Consider the following 26,386-nt stretch of genomic DNA (forward strand, 5'->3'; position numbering starts at 1 on the left):
TACAGTATGTGTCTATTTGGTAATGTCATTCTGCTCAGGCCACCACGATAAAATGCGCATGGTGTACAGTACTGTTCATGCCACCCTGGTTTCTGGGTTTCGCCACATGTTCCGTTTCTAGAACAAAACATCTCTTCTTCATAGTTCTCATTAACACAAATGACCACGACGGGTCTTTGCCCATTATTTTTTTCCCTCAGATAGATTAAAAAACGACACTACAAAATAGTAAATTTAACCACAACTATTTCCATATTTGTCTTATTCAGTGACAACAACATAACCCAAAAGTGCTGCATATATATTAAAATATTCAAAAAAAGGTTTCTGCAAATTTTCAAATACGAACAAATATAAATCACCTGCAGAATTATAAACAAAAGATGCTATTTCAGATCTGTTTTCAATTTTAGTCCTGTTATAGATGAAAGGACATTTAAAACATGTTTAGACAATGGGTGTTTTAAAATGAAGAGTAATTTGTACAGCATGCAAAAATACATGATATGGCTGAGTCTCTCTATTTTACCTGGGGGAGAGTATATAATGATGCAGCTCTGGAATCTGATGTAGGCATCTTAAAACAGAATGTAGAATCAGTCTGGCTTGGGCATAAATGTCAGTGTTTGCATTGCTAAATTATAATTTCAGGCATAAATATGGCTGATATTTTCTGAGTGATGTGTTTGAAAGATAAAATCACAGATTTCAGATTGCAAGATTGCATTTTTCAATCCTCAGTTCAAATCCTAAATCCTCTGGACAATTTCCAGATGGGATAATAATGCACCACACTGGGGCTACTTAAAGAAAATGGTCTCTTAACTATCTGGTCTGTAAAAAAAATGAGAGGGTTACTGCTCCCTATAACTGACACAGGTAAAGGATGATTCATCCTAAGGTCAGAGAGATTTTATTTTTCTTGCAACATAAATGTCACATCTTTATTGGATTAAAACAGCTGCTGAAAAAAGCAAAGAATCCCCTTTTTCCTTCTTTGACAGCAATGAATTACTGCACGCCTGAGAGTTACATTTAGATTCTTTTTGTGTTTTAGTCCTTTGAAAATACACTATCCACCCCCATTGTTAATGTGTGCCAGCTAAGTTTTTGTTTCAATTACATTCATAGCTTTCCACTGTTTTTTTTTATTTTGGAGTTGAAAAATACTGATTGGAATAACTAAGGAATTCATTTTATATATGTTTAACTTACCATCCTCAAATTCAAAATAGAAATGTGAGGAAAAGGGAGGGACACTCTTGCAATAGGCTTGTTTTACGGTAATATAAGTAAAGTAATTAGAAGTAATCATTCTTTCTGTAGTCTCTACCCAAGGTCAGAAGTAAGCAGATTTTTATCCGTTCATAAAACTAGCCTCAAATTCCTATAGAAAATATTGCAATAGGTTTTGATTAGTGAAAAAAGCAATTACAAGTAGAAAGAAAGGAGTCTCTTTCAAGTAGATTTAAAGATGTTTCTCATCATGCTAGCAAATCACTATAAACATGTAATTGAGGAGATACTAAAAAATGTAGAATCTAACTTATTTTTTAAACACGGTATGCCCTTACTTCATTTAAAGTAAATTCTTTATTTCAGAAAAGGAAGGCGTTACTTGCAAACATGACTTGCTAAAGTGGCCGGCTCGGTGAATCGTCAAACTGAAAGGTACAGAGTTTTCTTTTCTTTCTTTCCCACATGAGCAATACAATAGTGAAAAGCTCCAGGCAGCGTGTGCCAGGGACTCAGTTTTGGCCAGATCAATGACAAGTCATGTTAACAGCAGTGTTTAATTCTATCAATATGTGACCAATTGTGTTAGATTGTTTGGCCATTGATTTCACTTAGTGCTGCTGAATAGCTCTGCGAGGGAGTGCATTTGCTGTGTTACCACACACAGTGACACAGGCCTTGCCCTGGCCTTCCGTCTTGCTCTTAACTAAACTGTATATCTCAGCTATACATCTCTCTTTCTCCTTTTCTTGTAGGCATAATACAGCTCGGCTATAAGTCAGCTCAACACTGTAACACTGTAACTGCATGAAAGGAAAGCTGTAATGATCTCCCTTTGATCTGAAAAAAGACAACAGACATAACATTAAAGCACCATGAAAAAAAAATCTTATTTCTATGAAGATTTGCCATAAATGTTGCATAAAGTCAGACACGATGCTATACAAGAAAGACCATTTTGTTTTCATTAAATACTAGCAAGTAATTTCTCTGCTATGCTTTTTTAAACACGTTTCCTGAAACAAAAAAAAATGTCAAACCAAAGGGAAATTCAAAAACCAAGAACAATATCAATATTTAATAAAAAATTTAAGTTGTTTTCGAAATTCTTTATTTCCATATTTTGAAAATCATAGTTTGAAATAACCTTTCAAACACATACTGTACCTGTATATTTAAAACTCACCCTTCAATATTTTCCAGGATTAATGTATCTGCGGTATAGACGATTTTTAGGGTAAAACCCTTTGTAGGCTTTGTAGGTTAATACAGTTCATAAAGCAGTATGCTACACACTGGTAAAAGTAAAAAAAAAAACAGGAACACATTCATACAGTATGTAAAATAATAGAAATTGCAAGAATTGTTGCCTGTACAGAATCTATTGTAAGGGTTTTATTTTAAAATGAAATAAAAAAGATTCAAAGAAAAGCTTATTAAACTTTGCTACATATTTTAAAATGTTTCCTTTCAAATAAAGAAATATCAATAAATGCATTTATATGTGAATAAGCAAACAATAAAAAAATGCTATTGAAGAGATGACAAATGCTGCCTCAGATTCTAACTCAGTTTGTTATTTGCTTGGAAGGTTAATCCAATTTTTAAAACCCCACTTATCTCTTAATGAAAGATGTCCATCACATGATCCTGATGATCCCACAATATTTACTAAACCTTGAGAAGTGCCTATAAAACTTTCATAAAGAGGCCCTTGGTGGTATTTGGTTTGGATCTTTATTTTCTCTTAGAATTGAGTAGTACCCTTGATTTTTTTTTTGCAGTACAAAATTAAAATCGCATAATTAAAATCCAAGAGCATCAAAAGGACTTACAGTACACAAAGGCATTCCAGTTCAGTCAGAATATGGCTCAAGATTGATAATGTCAATAAAAAGAGGCAATCTACAAACATTAGCCCCTTAACAATATTAATCTCTGAAAAACAGGTACCTTTGCTGAAGGAGACACTCATTATATAAGCTTTGAGCATTCTAATGATTTAATGACGTAAATTACCAGTGCCTAAAGATCCTAATGAATAATTTATTACAACCCGATCTTTTTTTTTCTAAGCCGTGGGCCTTTAGGAGGTTTAATCCTCATCTTTGAGCACAACTTAAGTTTTGTTGTAAAAGAGAAAATACCCAAAGACAGAAGACTTATTGACCATGCAGACTGCTTAAGCATTAAAAAAGTACAGCGCTACAGTGCACATTCAAAAAAGCTCTAAGCCACAAAGGATTTTTTGGAACAGGACACTTATACTGAACTAGTATCCCTGTGCTTTCCTATTGTTGTCATTCACCTCTACCTAATAAGTGTGTATCTTAATAAGATACAGTAGTTCAGAGGTATCAACAACTGACCCTGGTAAACAGGCCAAATGAGAAATTTGCAATGTGCTTTATCCCAGATTAAGATTCAAGATAACCTCTACCTGGTGTTCACCAGCTTCAGTGTGATTTTCATAGTGCTTTTTTTTCCTTTCAAATTCATTTATTTACAGTAAAATGTTTTTTTTAATTCTCCCACTTTTTCTCCAAAGCACAGAAGAACCGTTACCTTCATAAAAATCACAACATTACCCCATTATGCAAAGTTGTGCAGGATATTAGAGATGCTACAGTACATCGAGGTCAGTAATTTAGAAATAAGTCTTTTTCTTTTCACACTGGGTTTTCAAGTATAAAGGTAGGCTTTGTGCTAGGATTCATTGTTGACTACAGAGTGCTGAAAGTTTCCTGAATGCAACATGTGCTAAGGCAGAAGGCCACAGAACAAACACAGCCTCAATGTTTTTTTTCATTCACTATGCTGAAGGCTCAACAATATCCTAAAGCATTATCTATTGCCAATACCTCAGGGCCCTTTTTGTCAGACCGTTCCCCTCGGCCAGTTTTGTATGAGGAGAAAAGTAATACGACATTTAAAATAATGGAAAGAGGCCGTTTGGTTATAGGTAAATATCACTTTCAGTTTTTAAGCTGGAAGGGGTTGAAGTGGCTCACTGGAATTCCATCACCCACATTATCACTTAGACGGTTTCAGAACATTCATTCCATAATTAAGAGTTCTATAAGGAGGTGTCCTGTGGATGCCTGACTGGTCTCTTAGGCCCTAGGCAGAGTACTTGAGGCAGGCCCAAAGCCCTGGACTCTTGTCAGTGTTTTATAGCAGCCGGGCTTATCAATTTACTCACAAACCGCTCCCTGAAGTATTAACCCAGGTTAATTATTCGTCAAATATGATTATGCGGGCCGTAATGCGAAAATCAGAAGCGCAGGATGGAATTTTTCACTCCATCGGTCTGCCGACTATGGCATACCACTCCAGCTGCTGGCTGAGAATGCCAGATTGGAACAAGAAGGAGAGAGAGGCAGAGGAGGAAGAGGGAGGGGGAGCTGTAGCGGGAGCCAGAAAACGAGAGAGAGAGAGAGAAAAGAGAGAGCGATAAATAACTAGGGAAGAGGGAATATGAGCCATGCCAATCGACATGGGGAAAATTTCACAGCTGCCGCTGGTGATAGATGAGAACCGGTGGCCCGGATTCTAATCAATACATGTAAATGCTACTCATTACAGCTTTTATACACACTTCTCAATTAGCCTTTCCTCCCACCGGTAACAAGGAATGTCATGCTTTCTGGACTGTGAAAGTGCTACAGCCTCGGCTTCACCTGTCTCCTCCGCTCTCTCCACTGTCGAGACAGGGGGACTGGAACCTCACTAAAATAGGCAGTTGGAGAAAGCGAACATCTGGAGAAGTGGAGCACTTTTGCGGATGATCGGCGGTATTGTTGGTGTTTACACCAGCAAGTAGACTGCTGCCATGCTGGCTTAATCAAAACGGAGAGAAATACAACAGGCTGATCTCTCTCTAATGGAACTCCACTGAAATCTTATCCATTTATGTGTATTGTATTTAATGTTTTATATATTGTATTATTGTATTATATATGTATTTATTTGCATTAAAGCACAAATGTCCCCAGATGGTATTCTGAGAAGGGACTATAAGCCATTTAAGGGAAGGAAAATGTTAGGACTCTATCTTCACTCTTCAAGATAGCCTATGCTTAAATTGCTTTTATTGCATTTGCAGCAAATAGGATTCCACCTGCTACATAACCCACTGTCCCCAGCGGGTGAGAGGTCTCTCTTTTGCTCCTTGAGATAGCTGACAGAAGCCATAAGCGACTCAAATACTAACACATCACATTGATAAATTACAGATCCTTACTAAAATTTCAAAAAAATTAAGGCAACCATTATCCATGAATCTTAATCACCAGCAAATTAAAATTCTAAAAATAAAAAAAATCATTAAAATTATGGGAGATTCTTTGATTAAAAAAGGCCATGCACACTCATTTAGCTTCTTGAGAAATTGAACGGACTGATCAATTTCCTTGTGCTTTCGTAATATGAAATCACTCAGTTCCCCCTTTTGTCACAATGTGTTGGAGGTCGATGGTTCCTGATTTGATATTATAAATTTATGAGCTCTGATCATTTATTCATAGTTTTTTTTTCCTGTGATCATTTGTTTTAACCATTTTTTGTTTTATTTTTTACATTTAGAATGCTGTGTCTGCAGGGAAAAAAAAAAAAATTCTTCCATAATTTAAATTTCTCCTTTTCGTAATATTTTTATATGTTTACCACATCCAGCCATCCTGCTCAGACTAGCCTTAGCTAACAAGTAAGAAGGCAGAGCATGAGAACATTTTGTCTGGAAAAGCAGCAAATGACCCATGCAGACATGGTAGCTGTCAGTTTACATTGCATCTGGGCAATCTGGTACAATGTAGGCAAATTAAAAGCTCCCAATGGCTATGCATCTACTTTCATTCATTAGATACTAGGGAGTAACAAGAACCATTCCATAGACCAGACTCCCATGCAGCACTCTGGTCAAATTGGCCTATCCTCCAGGGCATTTGTCACTAATGCTGTTTTTATGCTCCACTTTTCTTCTCAGCATATTTCCAAACGCTGAATACTTTCCATACAGATTGTTACATTTCCCTCCTATCTCTCAATGAAGGTTGTTTGGCAAAATCAATAAGCATCATAATAAACAATAAAAAAGAGTTCTCTGTTATGTTCAGTCACACATACACTCGCAAAGGGGGGAAAAGGGTGTTATCATACAATGAAAGGCAGCAATATCTGGAGATCCTGTCGTTTTAAAGGTTTTTCCTCAGCAGCTTTGAAGCAATTTTTCCATTCCAGAGAAAGAATTAAAGAACCCAATCTTATTCCAGGTTCCTGAAATATGAAAAACATAATAACTTCCCTGGATAGTCCAGAATTTTTTCTCCTTGATTCTTTATTTTATTCTTTCAATCTTCAGTTTCAAAAGAGTGAATCAGCAAGAAGGACAAAAGGTTATGTATTAGTACTGGTCATTGCTCAAAGAGTGAGAGTTATAAATAATAAAGGAAGGAGAAGGACAGAGGGCACTAAAATATACCTCAGGACCACAGCAGACTAGTCAAAGTGGAGAATCTAATTTCAACTTAAAAAACACCAGTGTACCATTGCTATGATTAGGTGGCTGGTTCTATTTTAATTCAGCACCTGCTCCATCAATAGAGTGTATTGAAATGCGTCTTAGTTAAGTCTGTTTATTGTACATGCCTGAGACTAAAAAAAAAATACAAAAGCCATATTTATGTCACTACTATTCATATTCCCTTTAAACGGGTTTCAGAGGTTGCTAACAGAAGTGAGCATTTACTTTTTTTTCACTCTATCCATCCTGCTTTCCTCTTTTAATTTAGCCTCTTAACAAATTCCTTTGGTTTTATTGACAGAAATATTTTAAAAGGGGTCTTTTAAGGAACATAAAAATTGAAGGGAAGATAATAAAACTGGAAGTACATTACAAAACATTTTCCCACCACTACATTTATTTAATCAAACCAAAACTGAAAGAAAATGACATTCGTTTTAAAGAGGTGATTTATGCAAAAAAAAAAAAAAACTGGGCAACATTTATGATTTGCTTGTCCTCAAATCAAAACTGTGTAATATACAGGTAGTTGCATTTATTCTGGTTCATTGACTCTGTTAGAAAGAAATATAATAAGACTGCAACCAGTGAAATGGTTACCCAAGAAAGTCACAACTTTATGCTTAATGGTCTTTTATTTCATTATTAAACACAGATATCATGTGTAATTCTAAACAATTAATTTCATTTCGTAATTAATTCATTTTCAAACATTTATTGTTTTGATGATTTCAGACATCGAAATAAATAATCAAAGACGGTTTATATCCCGTGGCTAGCAGAGGACTCCTACTCCATTGGGCCCCTGAGCAAGGCCCTTAATCCCAACTGCTCCAGGGGCACCATATAAATGGCTGACCCTGCGCTCTGACCCCAAGCTTCTCTCCCTGTCTGGGTGTCTCATGGAGAGCAAGTTGGGGTATGGGAAAAGACAAATTCCTAATACAAGAAATTGTACATGGCCAATAAAGTGATCTTATCTTATATTCCTTAGACTTAGGTAGTTAAATCCCTCTAGGGTTTTGAATATAGGGTCCTTTAATTCTTAGTATGTTAAAATGTTTTGCTTATAAGTGTAATCAACTCAAATTAGATATTTTGAAGATCAAAGACCAAAGGACACAAATACAAATCAACAAAAGAGGTGAGAAGCTCACATCCTCTGAATCACATGCTTCCTCTTTTCCTATGGCACTGTCTGAGAAGTTTCTCCACTGCAAAACTGAACCACTACTCAAATAAAACCACCACTACTCCTGTGAAATCACTACTACTCCAATAAATTCACTACTACTTCAATTAAATCACTACTCCTACAATAAAATCCCCACTTCTCTGGTACAAATATAACTACTCAGTAAAATTGCTCCTACTCCAGTAAATACACAACTACGCTATTGAAAATAACCATTTCAGACTTCAATATATTTAAATAGTCTTTAATATAATACTTTGGCCATCCCTAAGCATACAGTATGCTACAGTACAATTGCTTATATTTTCAATACAAAAATAATAGGAAATTAATGCTGTAAACAGGTTATTTCTTATAATAGTTTCTTTCATATAAGTTTTTAACTACAAAAACAAAATCTCAGTGTTTTAAAATGCTATACTCTTAACTTATTTTTCTTATAATATTCCTCTAAGACAAGCCCAAAGGGTCTTTTGAACTCTATAGAATTGCCAACTCCTTTAAATCAGCCAAAATGATGATTTTTTTTTGGATAGGGCTATAAAATCCTTTTTACATAGGCCTACCAGTGCAAACCTATTGTGTTAAATTATTTCTATATTGCACTAATTAAAATGTACAAATTGTATCGGTGTTGTAGCCCACCTTAGTAACAGTCTAGCTACGTCAATATATGTCTTTCATTTCTTTTCAGCTTGAAGAGTATCTTAAAAAATGTAGCTACAGGCAAACAGAAAGCTTCAGAGAATGTATTACGCATGCTTTGTGCAGAGTGCATTAAGTATTTTTAGATTTAAGTAGAATGCACAACTCTAATAATATGTACCACAGAGAAGAGGCTGGGAAATGACACTGCAGGCATGCTTTTTTCTGTGTATGAACTTTATTCAAAATTGTATTTTGCTCTACTTTATTACTTACCCTAACCAAGCTACATTAAAGCACTTCTATTTACATGACAGCTGAATGCGGCGCTCCCCATTTATAGCTAAGCTGATTACACAAACATAATGTCCTGAAAAACCAGCTGGAGTGCAGTCTGGAAAGAGAAAAAAAAAGCTGCGCTGAGGGAGAAACTGAGTGTCAGCCACACCAAGTCTTTTTCTCTTCTACACCTTTCAAAACTCTTCTCAGAGTTTAACTCCCAGGGAAGACATCACAGGGCATTCGGTTCTAGATGGTTATAAAAATGGCTTGTTTGACAAACTTCAATTGCAGTCTTTCTCACGCTTTCAAAAAGCTAAGACTAACAGTCGCCTTCATATACTTCAGCTCATCTATCCCTTTGTCATTTATAAGCTGCACAGTTTCACCTGCGGTTTTTTAAACTACCATTTCTCCTCTACCACGTGTCATTTCTGCAAGGTTACCTCAGTGACTCTACCCATGAACTTCAACCTCTAACATTTGCACGGCGACCTGGAGCAAAGCCTAGAGACAAGCTTGATGATGCACTTACGCTACAGTAAAAAAAAATCACAATATCAATTCTGATCAGGCTGTTCTCAAGCTCACACAAATGAAAAACAACAGTACTACTTCTTCATTTTAAAAAAAGTGACATACAGTATGACATTGGAGTCTTTCACAATTCATTAAAAGAAAAGCATTTAAAAAAAATGAAAGCTTAATGCACTGTACTTCACCTTGAAAGTATCAATGTGTAGCTCAGTCAAGTAATACTGTACGACATTTAAAGTGACCTATTACACGTATTTAGATGGAAAATAAAACAATAAAATTTATTTTATATAATGCCTTTAGATACAATCGGGTATAAATCCGCAAAAAAATTTGTACCAACTTTTCAAATTTTGTCTGGTATATTGAAAGCAAGGTACTGTATGAAGTTAATTAACACAACGGAGATTCTCTAAACATTGTGATATAAAAATAAGAAAAGAAAAGGTTTTAAATCCCCATTCTCTGGCATGTTGCTTGGAAACACATTGGCAATTACTGCCTACAAGCAATTTCAAATGACAAAACATCCCCATTTCTCACCTTAAAAAAACATAAAACAAATGTAAGCATCTTGACTCAAAATGAACAAAGCTGCAGATGATATTACAAATAGTATCCACTCCCCCTCCCACCTCAGCCCAGAGCAGAGTTGCGATTTGAATGGCCTCTGATCAGACAAATCAATGAAAGTTTTTCCAGCTGCCTGTGACCTTTCTCAAATTATTCCTCCATTTTGGCTGAATCGGAATAAGTACAGGCTATTTCATGCAGACGCTAAGTGTGTGAAATAAGTGCCCTTGTCGTTTCTGCCAGACTCCCCTTGACAGAATGATGATAGAAGCATCACATCCTTGGGAGAGTAAATGCAAACTGACAAGAGATGAGCCTTTAGATGTTGAATATAATACCGAATTGTGCTTGAAGTGTCTTATTATCTTGTCTTTTGATGTTTGAAGGGGTGGTTCATTGGGGGGGAAAAGTAGAAACTGTACACATCCTTGCCATCTAAAAAAAAATTGTTTGGCCTTTAACAACTGCTTTTCCAACTAATGTCCATTTTTCCTTGACAATAAATATGGCAGGTCGGCAGGAAGTGACAAACAATTTACTTTACATGACAGGCTTTATGGCTTCTGATAGCTGGAGTGGAAGATTATTTTAAATACCCTAAAAAATGAGCATTTAAGAAGAAAAAAGAGCACACTTCATCAGCCCAAGAGAAGTCTTTTCTTAATGTTGAAGGAGGAGGTGCTGGTGTTGGGGGAGACGGTTCTCACTGTTCTGTTCTACTTGTGACAGGTGCGCACAGCTGCCCTACCCTCTCCCAACGCATCCAAGCACACGGAGAGACAACATGTAAACTTCCTACCTGAGCTGAACCTTTTCTGGGGAGTGACAGAAAAAAAAAGACTTTGACTTTGGAACGTGAAGGACACGTAGTAGAGATTGCCACTTTACTTCACAATCAAGGAATCACAAACACATTCAAAGAGCCACAATAATGAAACACAATGTTCCAAAAGAGAAGGAATGTTTCATAGAAAATGAAGGTTCCAAAGCTTTAGATGTGAAACAAAAGGGAAAATATGTGAAAAGCAACAGGGAGGTCCAAGCAGGTACTGTAGATATTGTAATAACGTAGAATACAATACCGCTTGCATTTGGTGATGTTGTAGGTTTAGAATTTATTTCACTATTAAAGTCATCACGGTCAGGTTGCAGCATTTTTATAAACTGTGTTTGAAGGTTCATCTACAGTATTTAGTTGTGTTGCTTACATGAGAGTTTAATCTTGTGACTTCACCTGCTGTTGTCTGCAGTGCCCAGGTTTATTTTAACATTATGACCACAAATTTCAAATGCCTAATTTTTACAGAGAGTTTAGAGCTGGATATAAAGTGTGGGCAGCAGCACTGTTCATTACAAAATTAAATTAAACTTATTTAATATAAAATTAAATATAGGTGTCCAGCTAGGTTTTACCAAACATTTTGGAAGCTTGTCCTTATTCTGCCTCCTTTGGAAATCATCCTGTATTTATTTTGTTTCAATTTATTAAGTTGATGTAAAAGTCTACACCAAATAGACTGTATTGTTGTTATTGCGAATTATTAGCGATAGAAAATAGCCTTTGTCCGTGACACAATTGTTGTATAATTAAGAAAATTGAGAATCAGCACTGTAAAGGAAATGAATGAAAAGAATGAAGAGAAAATTCTAACTAATGGTTGTTCTTTCAATAATGCCAAAGTGCTAAACTTTCCATACAACAGTCAAATTGAGTAACACTCATCACGATTGCTTTTATTCCTATACAATTCAAATGCTTTTTAAGACAGGGGAAAGAAAGAACCTTCTCATACACTTAAGATTTGCATTTATGAAAACTGAAGGGGTTTGTGACAATACTGAATTGGAACTAGTAAAAAATTCAGCTGCAAAGACACTGAGAGATGTGCCAAAGTACTGTATCTGTGGGTTTAGTTTGTGCCATCTGGAATTACTGTCTGAAGATGCTGCTGTCTTTTTCCTTTAAAGGTGACTTTTTCTGAGACATCTGGGTCTGGCATGAAAGCTACATATTCTGTGTTTTTAACGTACGATGAAAGCCTGCAGTTCTGAAATAGACAGGCGTATCACGCAAACATGATCCTTTTTCTTCCACCCCTTGACTAAAGCTTTAAATGTCTTATTCTATAACTAACAAGTCATAGAAAGGGAAAATTAATTAATATTATTTTCTTTTAAAATAGAAAAAAATGTCACTAACATCAAATTTCTTGATTAAGAAAGCTTAAATCAGTAAAGAGTGAAACATTTCAAGCAAAGCCTTGCCACGGACATTTTGTTTTCTAAAATTGTGTTTCATACAGTACATACAATATTGTGGGTGACCGACTCTTCTTTTAGGTTTTATTATATGGTGACTTCTATTGTCTCTCTTTCTTGTTATAGCTGTAAGTACACTGTATTATTGCAACCCTAGCTTCTCACCTCACACAAGAACAGATGTAATGATACCAATCCATTCTACAAACGTATGAAAATTAAAGACAAATCCATTCTCATGTCTATCTGCCCTTTGCTATTGAACCAGCAATTCCAGTTTTTGTAGCCCTAAAATGTGCGAGAAAATGAGATCCCTTTGTTGGGGGATCATGCTTGTACATTTTTGTCTGTTGAGATGCAATGTGTTGGCTTTCTCTATTGATTTTCATCTCATTCAATGATTTTTCTGTAAATGAAACAAGCTAAATTAATCTGTTCCCCCATTTTTGGACATTGGAGAGAGCAATTTCATTTGATGTGTGCGTGTTGGGGTGGATGAAAATTTTAGGTTCCGACACAGTTTTGGACATCTACTGTATATGGATTAAGTGAGCAATCTGAATCATCAAATTTGCTAGGCCACACTGAACAGGTGATATAAATTCTGAAGTCTGCACCTGTTTTTTTTATGTTAAGTTTGTATTGTAGAAAAAAAAAGTTAGTAATCAAGAGATAATATAGTAAGAGTGGGATTAGACACTTCATTAAAAATATATTTTTATAAAAATATACTAACTTTACCACAATACACAGCTATGAAAGCCTGCTTTTAACTAAAAACACCCCTGAAGAATAAGTAAGTCACTGAAAGTAAAGCAAGGCCAGTTTTGATGTGATTTATAGATTATACTGGTCATTTCTTCAATGTAATTAACAATATTTCAGTTTTTTAATATACATTTAATTGATTTTTTTTTAATTCAGTCAACTGTTTTGGTTATTTCTGAGCAAATTTTATTTTTTGGATTACTGCTGCTTCTGTCACAGAAAAGTGTTACTATACTGTTCCATAGTACAGTACAAAGGTTTTGCTGTCGCTGCTGTAGTTTTTACATTTTAAGGCATTTAAAAAAATAATAATATTTTAAACAGATTTTAAAAACTGACAGGTACTGGTCGCCTTTTATTTACAGTACAAGTTTTGGAAATCTAGTTAAAGTAGCCCTTTACCTCATATTGCAAAGTTAAGTTAAAGTTCCTCAGTTCCTTTCAACAAATTTAATTTATTTGATTGACAAATGTTTAAAATGAAAAGATGGCCACATTACTTTAGTGATATTTTGATTTTGACAGAATTGGTTCGTTAAACTGCCCCAAACTGAAAATTGCACATTAAAGATTCCTTAAGATTAAATTGCAAGTTAAAATAGCAATACATTTTCATGTACTTGCATTTTAAAGATAAAAAAATGTTTTTTATAGCAATAATTAAACTTTTCAGTTATCATTCATCATATTAGTTAACAATCAGGTGTTAATTAATGCATCTCCTTACTAACCTCTTCTAGATCAAAGAAGCAAAGCTGACCAATTTTGTCTTCTTTCCAGTAAACTGAGTAAACATTGAATCCGGTACAAAAGAGAGTAACAGATGTATAAATACTGAACCTGATGAATTAATCAATTATTTAATATTAATTAATCTTAATTAATTCTATTAAAACCTAAAAATGGTTACAGGAAAAATGATAAAGTTTATTTCCTTCTTCCTGGGAGCTGCTTTAAAAATCCCTTCTGTCACTCATGGTCTAAAAGACATTAGGAATATCTGATCAGCTGTGTAAATGTAAATTGCCTTTTAAAATAACATTTTTTAAATGATTCAAGCTTTGCAGTAAGTGTTAGTAACTAGGGCAATTATTTTATGACATTTAGACCTTCATTTTGTTATTATCTTCACCAGTTTGGAGTCTTGCTCATTAATATTAAAGACGGGAGCAATTTATTTAAAGATTTCTGGTGAACACCCAAAAATTCAAGACTTTAAAAATATGAAAATCAAGTACTGTATTTTAATATACTGTTTTTAGATATTTAAGTTAATAAACGTATGTTTTGTTTTAAACATATACATGAACTCAAACAGTTCATTTTGACACATTTTTTCTAAGGATCTTTTGGTCACATTTTGTCACATTTATTTTAGTCTTATGTTTTGTTGCCCTTTACTTTTTCACAAATGCAGAACTTCATCACAGTTCTTCCAAATTTATGAACAATCTCCTTGTTATGGACTTTTAATTTAACATGCAGAACCTATCACAGAACATACCATATTTTCTGAACAGTATACATACAGTAATTCTCAAAGCATGTGCTTTTTGAGGTAAAGTCTTTAACATATGTAAGAGTCTGGAAACATTTCCATGAATCAAATTTTATGTTAAGGCTGATGTCACTCTTGAAGCCTTGTGCACACTTACTATTTCATACTGTGATGGTAGTATGGCATACGATTCTTACCCTATCCTATCCTACAGTACGTACTGCTTAGCTCACATGAACACATTTTGTAATATAATGAATACACAATTAAATAGATCTCTGTAAAGTAAGAAAAGAGAATCTCTGTAGAAATAAAACAAACACTACTGATTGAATAGCAGAAGTATTTTTTTGGACATTAGCAGTTTATGATAGTTTTTACATAAATTACATAAATTAAACATACTGTACAGTATGTAATCTGGGGAATGCCTAGTAACTGAAAAGAAGTAGTGTCAAATTCTCTTAATAAACAAGCATAAAATTAAACTTCTAGTTTAACAGGAACCAGGAACTGAACCTAAGCATAGATCAAATAAGTCTTACAGACACCCTGGGCCTAGCTCCAAGTGTAACAAAACAAAATACAACAAAACAGACAAAGCAGAGGCTCTAACAAAACTACAAGATTACAAGTCTTACAGAAGCGTTTAAGTTTACTTGTACTTTGCAGAAGCACATACAGTAGCTGTGAAGCAATGCCTCACATCTGAGTCAGAATATGAAGACCGAGACCAGTGTAACTCATGCTACAACCTGCTCATCCTCTAAGATCTCTTCTGCTTGTCACACTAGCTAAACCGCTCAGGCACAAGACCTGCCGGCGACCAGTCAGATAATCCTCACACCCGACTGTGAGTAGTGTTGTGCTGCCTGCCACCATACTGCATGTCTATCATCAAACACAAATACTGCTCCTCCAACACTTTTAAAGCAGAACAAAGAAAACCATCCTTCCTTACCTAGACCAGGTCTCGGCCTTAGATTGTGGGAAAAAGATTTTTCTGGCTGCAATATGTTCGTCACATTTGCCATCGGTAGACATATCTATCTAACCAAAACACTGGAAACAATTCCCACTTTGGAAAAAAAAACATCCCCATCATATTAATGCATTATTATTTTCAGGACCCCATTGCACTGTCTGCTTAGACAGAACGGCACTGTGAAGTTCAGTCTACTAGCATGACAGCACACCATGCTGTGTTTTACAGGCTGTAGCTCATGGGCAACAGCATTGATGATTTGCAGTGGCTGTTTCTGAGTAGTGATTCACATCCATTCAACCTGCCTTGGTTGTAGAAGAACACATCCTCATTGGATGGAGCAGGAAAGGCAAAGAAACACTACTGAACAAACAACAATGGAAGAAGGAACATTACTGTAAAACGTGGCATCGGCTGAAGACTATAGGCAAAGCCTGCAAAACTGCTATTTCCTGCTCTCTAAACACAAACCTGATTATGTTTAGGATGAAGATGTACAGTACCTTTTGGACTACAAACATTTTAAAACTGTTTTTAATTTCATGCAAGAACAGGTCTACTTTGTTCAGTTATCACAATCTGCTTTCAATACAACATGTAGCTACAGCAGAAGTGTTGGACAACACTGTGATGCTAAAACTATGTACTGTACATGCACAAATATTGTCTGTTTTTTGCATTATTTATAATGTAGCTTAATGTCTTCAATTGGCATCTGACCTAGATGGTGGCATAGTTTAGGAGTCCCACACTTGGTGGCCATTTAAATTGCTATACCTGTACTGTATATACAGTAGATACATTAGGTAGTATGGATACTGGGTAGAATAGTTGGGTATGAAGAGATAGATTCTATAAATGTTACTAATGAGATGAGGCAGATACAATACGTATCAGGGAGGACACTTGTTGGGGTTAGGAAGGGAGAAATCAAGAGTGTTACTGAAGTTCTGAATTGTAGGGGATGTGGTGGTGATGGAGTCAAGAGGAAATGACATGAAAGGTCTTTGGAAATCAGGGGAAAGTCAGGGGAAGTAAAGAAGAGTTTAAGAAAATAGGAAGGCATACAGGAGGATATGGCTGTAGGGTGGCAGAAGAAAACACACAGATTCAAACACAAGGTTGTGTGGGAAAAGGAAGATTTGAATTAAATCACAATAAAAAATTACATAAAATTTCTTGAGAGGAGAGCAAAGGATAATTTCAATTATTCAAAAACTCTGAAAGCCTCGTTGTAAGAAATTTTAATTATTATTAGTGGGGTTTTCAGTTGAGTGTGTTTAAAATGTGGATTGTTAGGGGGTCATAAGCTTCATGCTAACAAACTTTTAAGAGTTAAACCAATTTAACTCCTGTATATATTATTTTCTGCTCCCAAAGACAAGACTGTCATATTTCATATAATCACACACGTGGAAAATGTAGAGGAAAATTAGTGAATTATTGGGCACAGAAGATCATTAGCTTTCTTCTTTTTGGAATAATTTCCTCTTCTTGACAGATTGTCAGAACTATACCTGCTCACTCTGGGGAACAAATACAGTCACTGACATCTTTGATTTCAGCAGCCAGAACACATTTCAAGCTGGTTGGTAAGTCTGGTTAGGATGTACAGTAGTCTGGGATAAAACGTCTTCTACCACTTTGCACAACAGATAACCCATTTTAAGTAACTCCATCCATCTTTTTTTTAACCGCTTTATCTACTGTAATACAGAGGCATAGAGGAGCCAAAGCCTATCCTGGAAAAAGCGAGACGCACAAGGCAGGATACACCCCGGACAGGATGCTAGTCCATGGCAGGGGACACACAATCACAAACACACACACACCGGGGCCAATTTAACCAGAAGCTAATGAAACTACTGTACTAGTATGTTCTAGGGTAGGATTTTGGGGAAGAAATTAGAGCCTCTGGAGGAAACTCACATGAACATCAGGACAACATACAGTACAAACACCAATCAGATAGCATCTCAGAAATTGAATCCAGGATACCAGCACTGTGTGGCAGCAATGCCACCACTGAATCACTGTGCCACCTTTAGGTAAATCCATTCCATTCCAGACATTCTTGATGAATTTTCTCATGACTCTCTCCATTACACGTGTACTGTACTATATTCAGGGTCTACCTGGTACTATGTTAAATATATTTCAGGAGTGTCGGTGATGTGATTGGATGCGATGTTTATGACTTTTCCATTAATCTTTTGACGGCTTCCTTTCAATGACAATTCCAAGTTACTATCGATCTTCAGGCATGACGCCTTTTGTTTACGGCTCTAAATGCAACTAAAAAATCCATTCTACAAGTCTGGATAGAGATAGAAATACTGTCAAACCACACTTTGTTTACAGAAATGACTCTTATGGGAAGAGGTAGATTACATTTTGCTAGCGGTATAAACCGTGACAAAACGGACGGATCTCTTGCTTTCAAAATTCATATGATTAGCCCACTTATGTCTCCCTTTCCTCTCTTCCGTGTGAGCTCCATTTTATTTTATGTCTAATTTTATCATCTGTTTTAAAAAATTTGTAAAAAATCTAACTTTAAATTTACTGGGAGTGAATGCCATTGATGCTATCGTTTGTGGTCATGTGCTATTGCTGCTGCTGTAAAAGTTTCTTAAGTGTTTGAAAAAAAGAGTCTGGTACTATAGATCTAATACCATCACTCCTCTAGCAGCACAAACACTTGTACAATTACTCTTGAAACAGACAGAGCAGATGAAATATAATAATTTGGCACATCAGACCATGAGCAAAAAAAAATGAAACAAAATCAGCATTATCTCAAGTACAGTACACAAACAGAAACAGACAAACAATGCTGGAGAACAATCACAAAGAGGGAGAAAGAGCTGGACATCTGAGATTCAAAGATAAAAAAGAGAAAAAAACAAACAAACTCAATGGTTATTAAAGAAAATTGTTACGCTAGTGTTATGAAACCGTTACTGTGAGCATTCTTTAGTGATTCTAGCCTTGGGATATTCTTAAAAATTTATTAACCTGACAGCAGGAAACTTTACACAGAATGCTCCCTGACAGCGTGGCAGGCTGGAATCACTGGGTAACTCCCCTCTCTCTTTAGTATTCAAATCAGGAGAGAGAAGCTACTGTAAGTGGTGGCACAGACACAATGTACCTACAACTAGGCTTCACCTTTTTGTCACCTTCAAGTTTTACCACAGAAGCAGGCAGAGCCGCTAAATCACGGAAAGGGTCCCCCTTCCCCCCTTTCCCCCCGTTATTTTCTTCCTCTCAGACTCCCCTTTGTTACTCTCATCTATTTTCTTCCCCTATACAGTATATGAAGTTTCTGATGTATTATTTATCTCAAAACACCAAGCAGCGGGGTTTTTAATCGAAGGCAGCTTCAGTTTTTGACAGTTTCAAATTATCTGTGTTTACTGGCTGCTGACAGGTACTGTAGGTACGCTTCGACATCATTAATCTACCGGCTAAAGTTGCTCAGCAGACGCTGTGCCAGTTAATGAAATTACGAAAGTTACAGCTCAGCCACTGCTTCAGAGTCCACATGTATAGGAAGTGCAGGAAATGGACCAGGGAATAATCAGACTTTCAGCTAGACCGCGAACCGCTGAAGCTTCAGTTAACATACACAGTAGGCAGCACTATCAATTTCTTTTAGAATGTACATCTTTCTATTTTTTACTATTTTTAACGGGGAAATGGCCAAAAAAGTAAATACACTCACTGACACAATACCTTCACAGGGGAAGCAGTACCTTAGAGAGCAAATGCATGGTATCAATACACTATAGTGATATACTGTAATTAAAAAAAATATTATTGATATTATTCGTGATGACTTAGCTCATTAGTCAATATGAATAATATCAGTCAAAAGAATGGCAGAAAAAGTTGAGGAACCTTGTAATTCTTTGTTTCATGTGGATTTTATGTATCTTCCAGCTGTGAATTACATAGAGTGCGCTGTCGCCTGTGTACTGGTCTTTATTTTCTTGACTCTGATATAGTAGAGGTAATAACTAACCTGAAGCCGTGAAATCAGAAAGCTTCTCTGTTTTGGAACTTCTTAATATGCATTACTATGTTGCTGTTCCTTTTATTTTTTGCCTCGGCCATTGAAGAGGTGAAAACCACAGGCAACCCCACGAATGAGGGGTTTCCTTAGCCTGTGTGATACTTTGAAGGGCAGGAAGAGCAAAGTCACCACAGCACTGCAGAGAGGTGATTTTCTCTGTAGACGGCCATGTGAAAGACTGCAAAAGAAGCTACAGCTACAGCCCGTCGGAAAGGAAGCAGCAAAGTCTCTTCCTTTGCATCAGAACAGTGGCATTACATTTTATTTCACAGTAATCTAACTTACTGAGTTTCCACACCAAAGGCAAAGTGCCCACACACAGAAAAGCAACAACAAAATGAAAAAAAAATGACACGCAAACTTGTCTATTTTATTCATTACAGTGTGTATTAGGAATTTTGCCGACACACCTGCACCCTTATTTTAATTCATTACATTTCATCTAGCACAACCTACACTCCCAGTGAGCTGCATCCTCTTGTTATATGGCAAGAACTCTATGTTTTTATTTTAGTGCTGAGCTCATGTTGTGAGAGGTTTGCCTGACAACAGTGTGATTTTCACCAACACACAGGGGTCACTCCAATTAACGCAGCTAAGTAGCATTTTTACTGCACTGCTGTTAACAGTCACAAAAGGCCATAGAATGTGAAAGTGAAATACTCTGGTCTATGGCAAGCTTTCTGTTTAACATGCATTTTTCCTCTGAGACAATGAGAAAAAGTAATAAACATTAATATACAAAATATTAATATAACTTGTGTTGTAAACATTGAATGCTGGATTATTATCACAATGTTATTGTTACCATGATAATATATAGTGTTTTGTTAATATTGATGATAATACAATTGTAATTGAATGCATTACCATAAATACTCTGCACTACAAGATCAATGTAAAGTTCTTTTCTTAATGTTTGATAAACTCTTTTATTTTACTTGTAGCGATTTAGAAAGAGCAATGAGCTCACAAAGTGGTTGAAACCACAGCTAAAACACTAAGCCTGTAAAAAAACAAAACAAAACCTGACTATGTTTTTGCTAGTTTACTTTTGAAATAAATCACTTTTCATTACATTTCTGAATATAAACCAAAAACAGCAAATGAGTAAACTTTCCATTATTTATTAAAATTTTATGAATTATAAAGTGATAATGAGAAATCTCATTTATGAAGTGTAGCACAGGACTGTACATTATTATTTTAAAAACAGCTAAAAATATGACAGCTTCTGCATGCTCCAATAACAAGTTGCTCAGGGGAGTATGATTTGGGGGACCTAAAATTGGCGAAAACGTGAATTAAATGAAAGTAAAAAGTTTGATGAAGGTGATTCAATTTTAAATATCTAAATACTGATATTGAAATACAGACATCAGAGAAAAAATAAACATTACATTCTTAAAAGATGTCACAAGGATATAGTTTGGGTTGTTATGACAACATATTCCGTTTCACACATTGTACAGTAAAAAGTCAGCAATTGTATGGAAGCATTGTTAGTCTGTCTTTGGTCTTTATTACAGGGATTAAAATTGTGCTCATAGTTTATTATATAGAATATTATATAATTCACAAAACCAAGCCAAAAGGCAGAATAGACAGTTTAATCTGAAAAACACAATCCTGCAGAACTGAAACTCATTGTGCTAATGGCAGTCCTGTACCCTAAGCAACTTAAGAACAGGGTCCTATGACAACCATAAATCAAACAGCCCCACACGGCCGTAAAATCAGCCTCCCATTCATGTCTGCTCTTGCTTGAACATGTGCTCTGCCTTGGTTTCTCAGTACATACACAACCTGGTGTTTTCTTTCCCCTATTACAGGGAGACCATATTAATTCATCAATTAAATCACGTGTCATTTTCAGACTTTTCATAGAAATAGAAAATATTTTTCAAATATTTCTAATTCATAATGCTGGCTTACACTTTATGTCCAAACGTCTTTGCCTGCAGTAGATGTGTTCTCATTAAAGGCAAACTCGGTTATCTTAAGTTTTATTTCCGGGTGTATACTGAGGGAAGTGTATTTTTACAAATAACAATTGGTTTCTTTGATTATTTTTATTAAACACCAAACTTCAGACTGTACAAACCAGACCTTATAGAGATTTTATGTTTTTTAGTTTGCTGTAATTTCACTGGTGTTAGAGGCCAGGTAACCTGTCTTGTGTATATACTGTATTTGGCTCTTCCCACAAAAGGGAACCTGGTGAGTTTGCCCAATTAGGTCATGCTTGTTTCATTCCTCTTCAGCATTTCATTACATGTAGGCCATAGGACAGGCTGCACCACACTTATGTCTCCATTTAGTTTATTCAAGAGAAAAGTATTGAAATCAACTATAAAATGCCATAGCAACCACACTTCTCTTTTATTCTTCATATTATTACTGCTTTTTACAGTACTTCCACCTGTGTTTCTTCTTTTATTATTGTATTCTATGTAGTTTTATATGTGTACTGCCTATATAGTGTACACGTTCCTCGTACTTCCACATAGAGAAAGTGGTTTGCACAGAAATGCAGTATGTTCTTTTTAGATTTTGAAAGCACTAAATACAACTGAAATGTTTTAGAAAACATTTAGTGTAAATATCACCTTAGCTAAAAATGGAAAATGAACCATGCTGTGCAATATTACAATTTAACAGATATGCATGAAAGCAAGTAAGACTGTGATAATAGCTGATTTTATCACCAAAGTAGCAGAATATTTTTTGAAAGCCCATATTACTGGGATATTTAATCTCATGTTTTAGAAGCTGTAATAGTTTTGTGATTAAGATAGGAAAAGCTGTTTTCTTGCAACAGTCAACTATAATAAGGAGCTTCATATCAATGAGGAACATACGATAGCTCCTTACAGGCTTTGCAAGGATTATGTACAACATAATCATACAAGCATAATGTATGAACTGAAACACACAAAAAACAAATTTAAAAGAAAGGAAATTTGAATGCACGTCATAAAAAATGTTTTGTGTGCACTTAAACAACATTTTGGTTTATTAACTATCAAACACTTAAGAAACAAAATAATGGAATTGTTATTTCATTTCTGAAATAAAACATGCCATGCCTCTTTGATCTTGATATATAAAAGCAGAAATAATTTTGTCTTCATTGAAATCCCCCCCAAAAAAACAAATCTTAATAGCCAAGCAGGGAATATTAAATCTGGTACATCATGAATAAAATGTAATTTATTAATATATACTGCTTTCAAATAGTATCTGTATGGATAACTTTAGGAGTTTAACAATAAAAATTTTATTAGTTATTTTTCATTTCTTATACTGTTTCAGAAATCATTGTAAATTGTGGAAATAATAAACACTGTTCTTTACATTTTATTACTTATAATAACTTTACAAAACAAAGCAGTTAAAAGTACAACGTAATGTTTCTTGTTAATGTTACAACATTAAAGGATGTAATTGGAAATTCAGAATAGAGGCAATATTTAATTATTTTAAAATATATACTGTATATATATAAATCCATACAAATATGTACTTTTCTATTACTTAAAATTGGATTTATCATGAAAAGATAGACATATTTTGTTAAAACTGTACAAATAATGAACTAAAAAAGTAAATAAAATGGTCACTCTACAAAACCCTATTTTAAATGAGCTGAACTACAGCATGCACACATTGTTTACTTGCTGGGCCTATTTTTCAATTTGTATTACATAAATATGTGTCCTGATTTTTCTTTCTTGTGCACAAAATGAATTCTGTGTGCAAGCTGCCAGCAACAGAAAGCATTTTTCTTCCCTTTTTTAACTAAAACTAGATATAAGAAGGATAAACAACTCGAAAAGAATAACTCAGATGTTCAAAAATGTCAGATTCACTGATGAATGGCTGAGTGTACGTATCCCTTGCAACCAGCGTGCCCTAGTTTCTGACATGCCTTCGCAATGTGTTTCTCAGAGTAACAAAATACACTTCCCCACCTGCTCTGAACACTCCGTTCTAATTGCGATTCCTGAGCAGCCCCCCCAAAACAAAATAAATTAATCTCACTGACAAAATAATAAAAGTAAAAATAATCCAGTTTACATAATGAAAGCTCCCATAAACCCTGTTTATTTTTGTACATTGATGAAGCAGCTTCAGGCAAAAAGAAATGAAACAGGCTATTTTAAATTTTAAAAGCACAACCTCCTAATAAGACATTTTTAGGAATTTGAGGAAAAGTAGCATGAGTTTAGTTACCAGGACACCCAGCTTTTCTGGAGACCATGACATTGATAAATTGCCAACAGTCAGAAATATGCTGCTTGACAGCAGCTTGAAAGATAATTCACATTAATGACTGCAACTGAGTCAAAGGACTCGAAGGTAAAAGAAAAGCACAAATTTGAGAGCTCAGATACAATATATACATCTTTTTTCAATTAAAAGTGACTTTCAAAGTTTTTTTTTGGAATGCTCTATAAACCAAATAAGGATGCTAATAAGAGCATTAAAATAGAGCAAGTTATTCATTTCATTCAGATAGCCGCGTCCTTCACACAATCTACTGCTTCCTCACAGTGGTGAAAGGAGGAACACGTGCCACAACTTTCTGGTGCAACATAAGCTGATCTTCTAGTTGTGATGTAGGAAGACACAAAAAAGAAAAGAAAGACCATCGAGACTCCTATTCGCTCACACCAGTTCTGTCTAAGGAACAACTTTCTTTTGTCAAAACTCCAAACTTTGCCTGGAACTCCCACCTGACCACATCTCTGGACTGCTCCTCTGCACCCCAGTCCGATAAACGTTCAGTCAGAACATCTCAACAGACTTACCAAAGAGCTTGCCGGGAGTGTCCTCACTGTCATTTGATTCTGCAGGCACAAGCAGAGACTCATTCAGCTCGCTGTCTGAAGTGGCCGCTTTGTCCTCACCCCTCAGCTCTGCGCTCATTTCACTCCGGAGCGATAGCAAAGGCTTACTGAGCTGCCCAGTAATCATTGGATCCTAGAATGAGCAAGAGACCCAGGTAAAACGTGGTTAGCTTTGGTGTGTGCTTTCACTCTCTCTCCTTCTCCCCTCTCTCTCTTTCCCTTTTGCGTGCTCTCTCTCTCTCCTTCTCCCTTATCTGAGTCTGATGCTGCTCCTGCTGTTATTGCTGGCTGCAGTCAAGTGAAGAGCTATTACAGATCGCATGAGTTTTCCATTACTCCCCACCCTATTAAAGGTCCATACCATTCAAGAGGCTATAGCTACTTCACATTAATGCACACATATGTATGGACACACATACATTTCTAAAAACATACATATGCTTAAGTATGCATGAATATATTTCCTATAGCATATTCAAATACAGTATTGATAGATAACAGAAACATATTTACTGTGCACTTAAGACCAATTAAGCACTGTAATTATCTGTTTAATTTGTTAGTGTGATGTTTTCTGAACTCACACCACTCTGAGAAGTAGCGAGAAGTCAAAGTAATGTGTATTGATATGAAACACACTGAATGGTGCTTTTAATTCCAATGATTCACTCACATTGATATCAGTACAACACGGTTTAAAATAATGCTGCACAAACACAAAGTACATTGGGCTCCACACCACATACTGGGATTCATTCAGACAGCTCTGCTTTCCAATAACACATCAGTTTGAACTTATATTGGTACTTGTACATTGAGCCAAAAACAAAAAACTGCTAAAATAAAAATTTGTTGCAGCAGCAGTATTTTTTTAGTGTTCTGACAGCACACCAGTCTTTTCATGCTATACCTGTATATCCAGGACTCAGGAAAACCAGTGTGGCACTTCAATTAAACCAACAGAAACAGCCTTCCAACATTCAAGAGCAAAGGACTATGAATTTCAGATTGTACTTACTGAAAACATTATTCCACACTGTGACCGTGGGCTCCTACTACAATAACAATAAAGTTACTTTCCTCAACAGTGAAGACGATTCCAAGTTCAAAAAACAAAATCAGCAGCCGACCTCTGTCCATGCAAATTTGGAAGTCTCAGCTTTCTTTTTCCGACAGTCCTCAGACTTAAGTGTCTAACGTCGGCTAAAGAGCACGGCAATAAACGACAATAATGGGGAGAGAGACAAAACTCTGCAAGGGCATGGTCGGCTATTTATTGCCAAGTTTATGCCTAAATGGATCTGGGCTGGGAACAGGTGACCAGGGCGTGCATTCGGCCAGGAGCGGAGCTGCCTTTCCGCTGTCCACTCATCCTCACATTGGTCGATGTTCTGACGCCTGTGGGGGCTTTTTAATGTATTCATCTCTGAAATCAGGGATTTGATATGACACATGATAATCTATGAAAATGTTAATCAATAAAAATAGTTTAAGCTGTCATCAAATGCGCCACAGTGGTCAATACTCATATCGCTGCAAACAATGTCACTGTCATCGGGGCTTAATTTGCACAGCACTTAAATATTGGACTCTGTGCATCAATGCACTCCGCTCTGAGATAGGTAAACACATTTTCTCTCTATTTAAGCCTGCCGCACTCTACATGCATTTAGCTGAGCCAAATCCTCCCCTTTGAATAGTTTGATAGGACCACTGGAGGGCAAAATTAATACTTAATTGAATCTCGCAGTCATCAAAATAATCAATACTTTTTTATTATTTATTCTTTACAGTCTGTTGACTGTTTGAAACCTCAGAGGAATGGTGGAAAGCATTCATGGTGTTGAAATACTGTCATTTAACAATGTAATTTTCAACCGGGGCATTAGGGCTTACAAAACATATAATAAAACAAAAAAAAATCGGGCTGGAGCTGGCAAATAAGGGGAGAAACGGAAA

General features: G+C 35.8%; 1 protein-coding gene across 1 annotated transcript in view; it reads right to left on the minus strand.

The window, feature by feature from the left end:
• pou6f2 (POU class 6 homeobox 2) overlaps positions 1-24,554 on the minus strand; it is a 155,538-nt gene extending 130,984 nt beyond the window's left edge. The window contains exon 1 of the mRNA XM_088919152.1: positions 24,389-24,554. Coding sequence (XP_088775278.1) covers positions 24,389-24,554 — 166 coding nt within the window. The remainder of the gene's footprint in view (positions 1-24,388) is intronic.
• Between the last annotated feature and the right edge of the window lie 1,832 nt (positions 24,555-26,386).

This window comes from Atractosteus spatula, chromosome 6 (assembly GCF_055471065.1).
Source record: "Atractosteus spatula isolate fAtrSpa1 chromosome 6, fAtrSpa1.hap1, whole genome shotgun sequence".
In the NCBI taxonomy this organism is placed as follows: Eukaryota; Metazoa; Chordata; class Actinopteri; order Semionotiformes; family Lepisosteidae; genus Atractosteus; species Atractosteus spatula.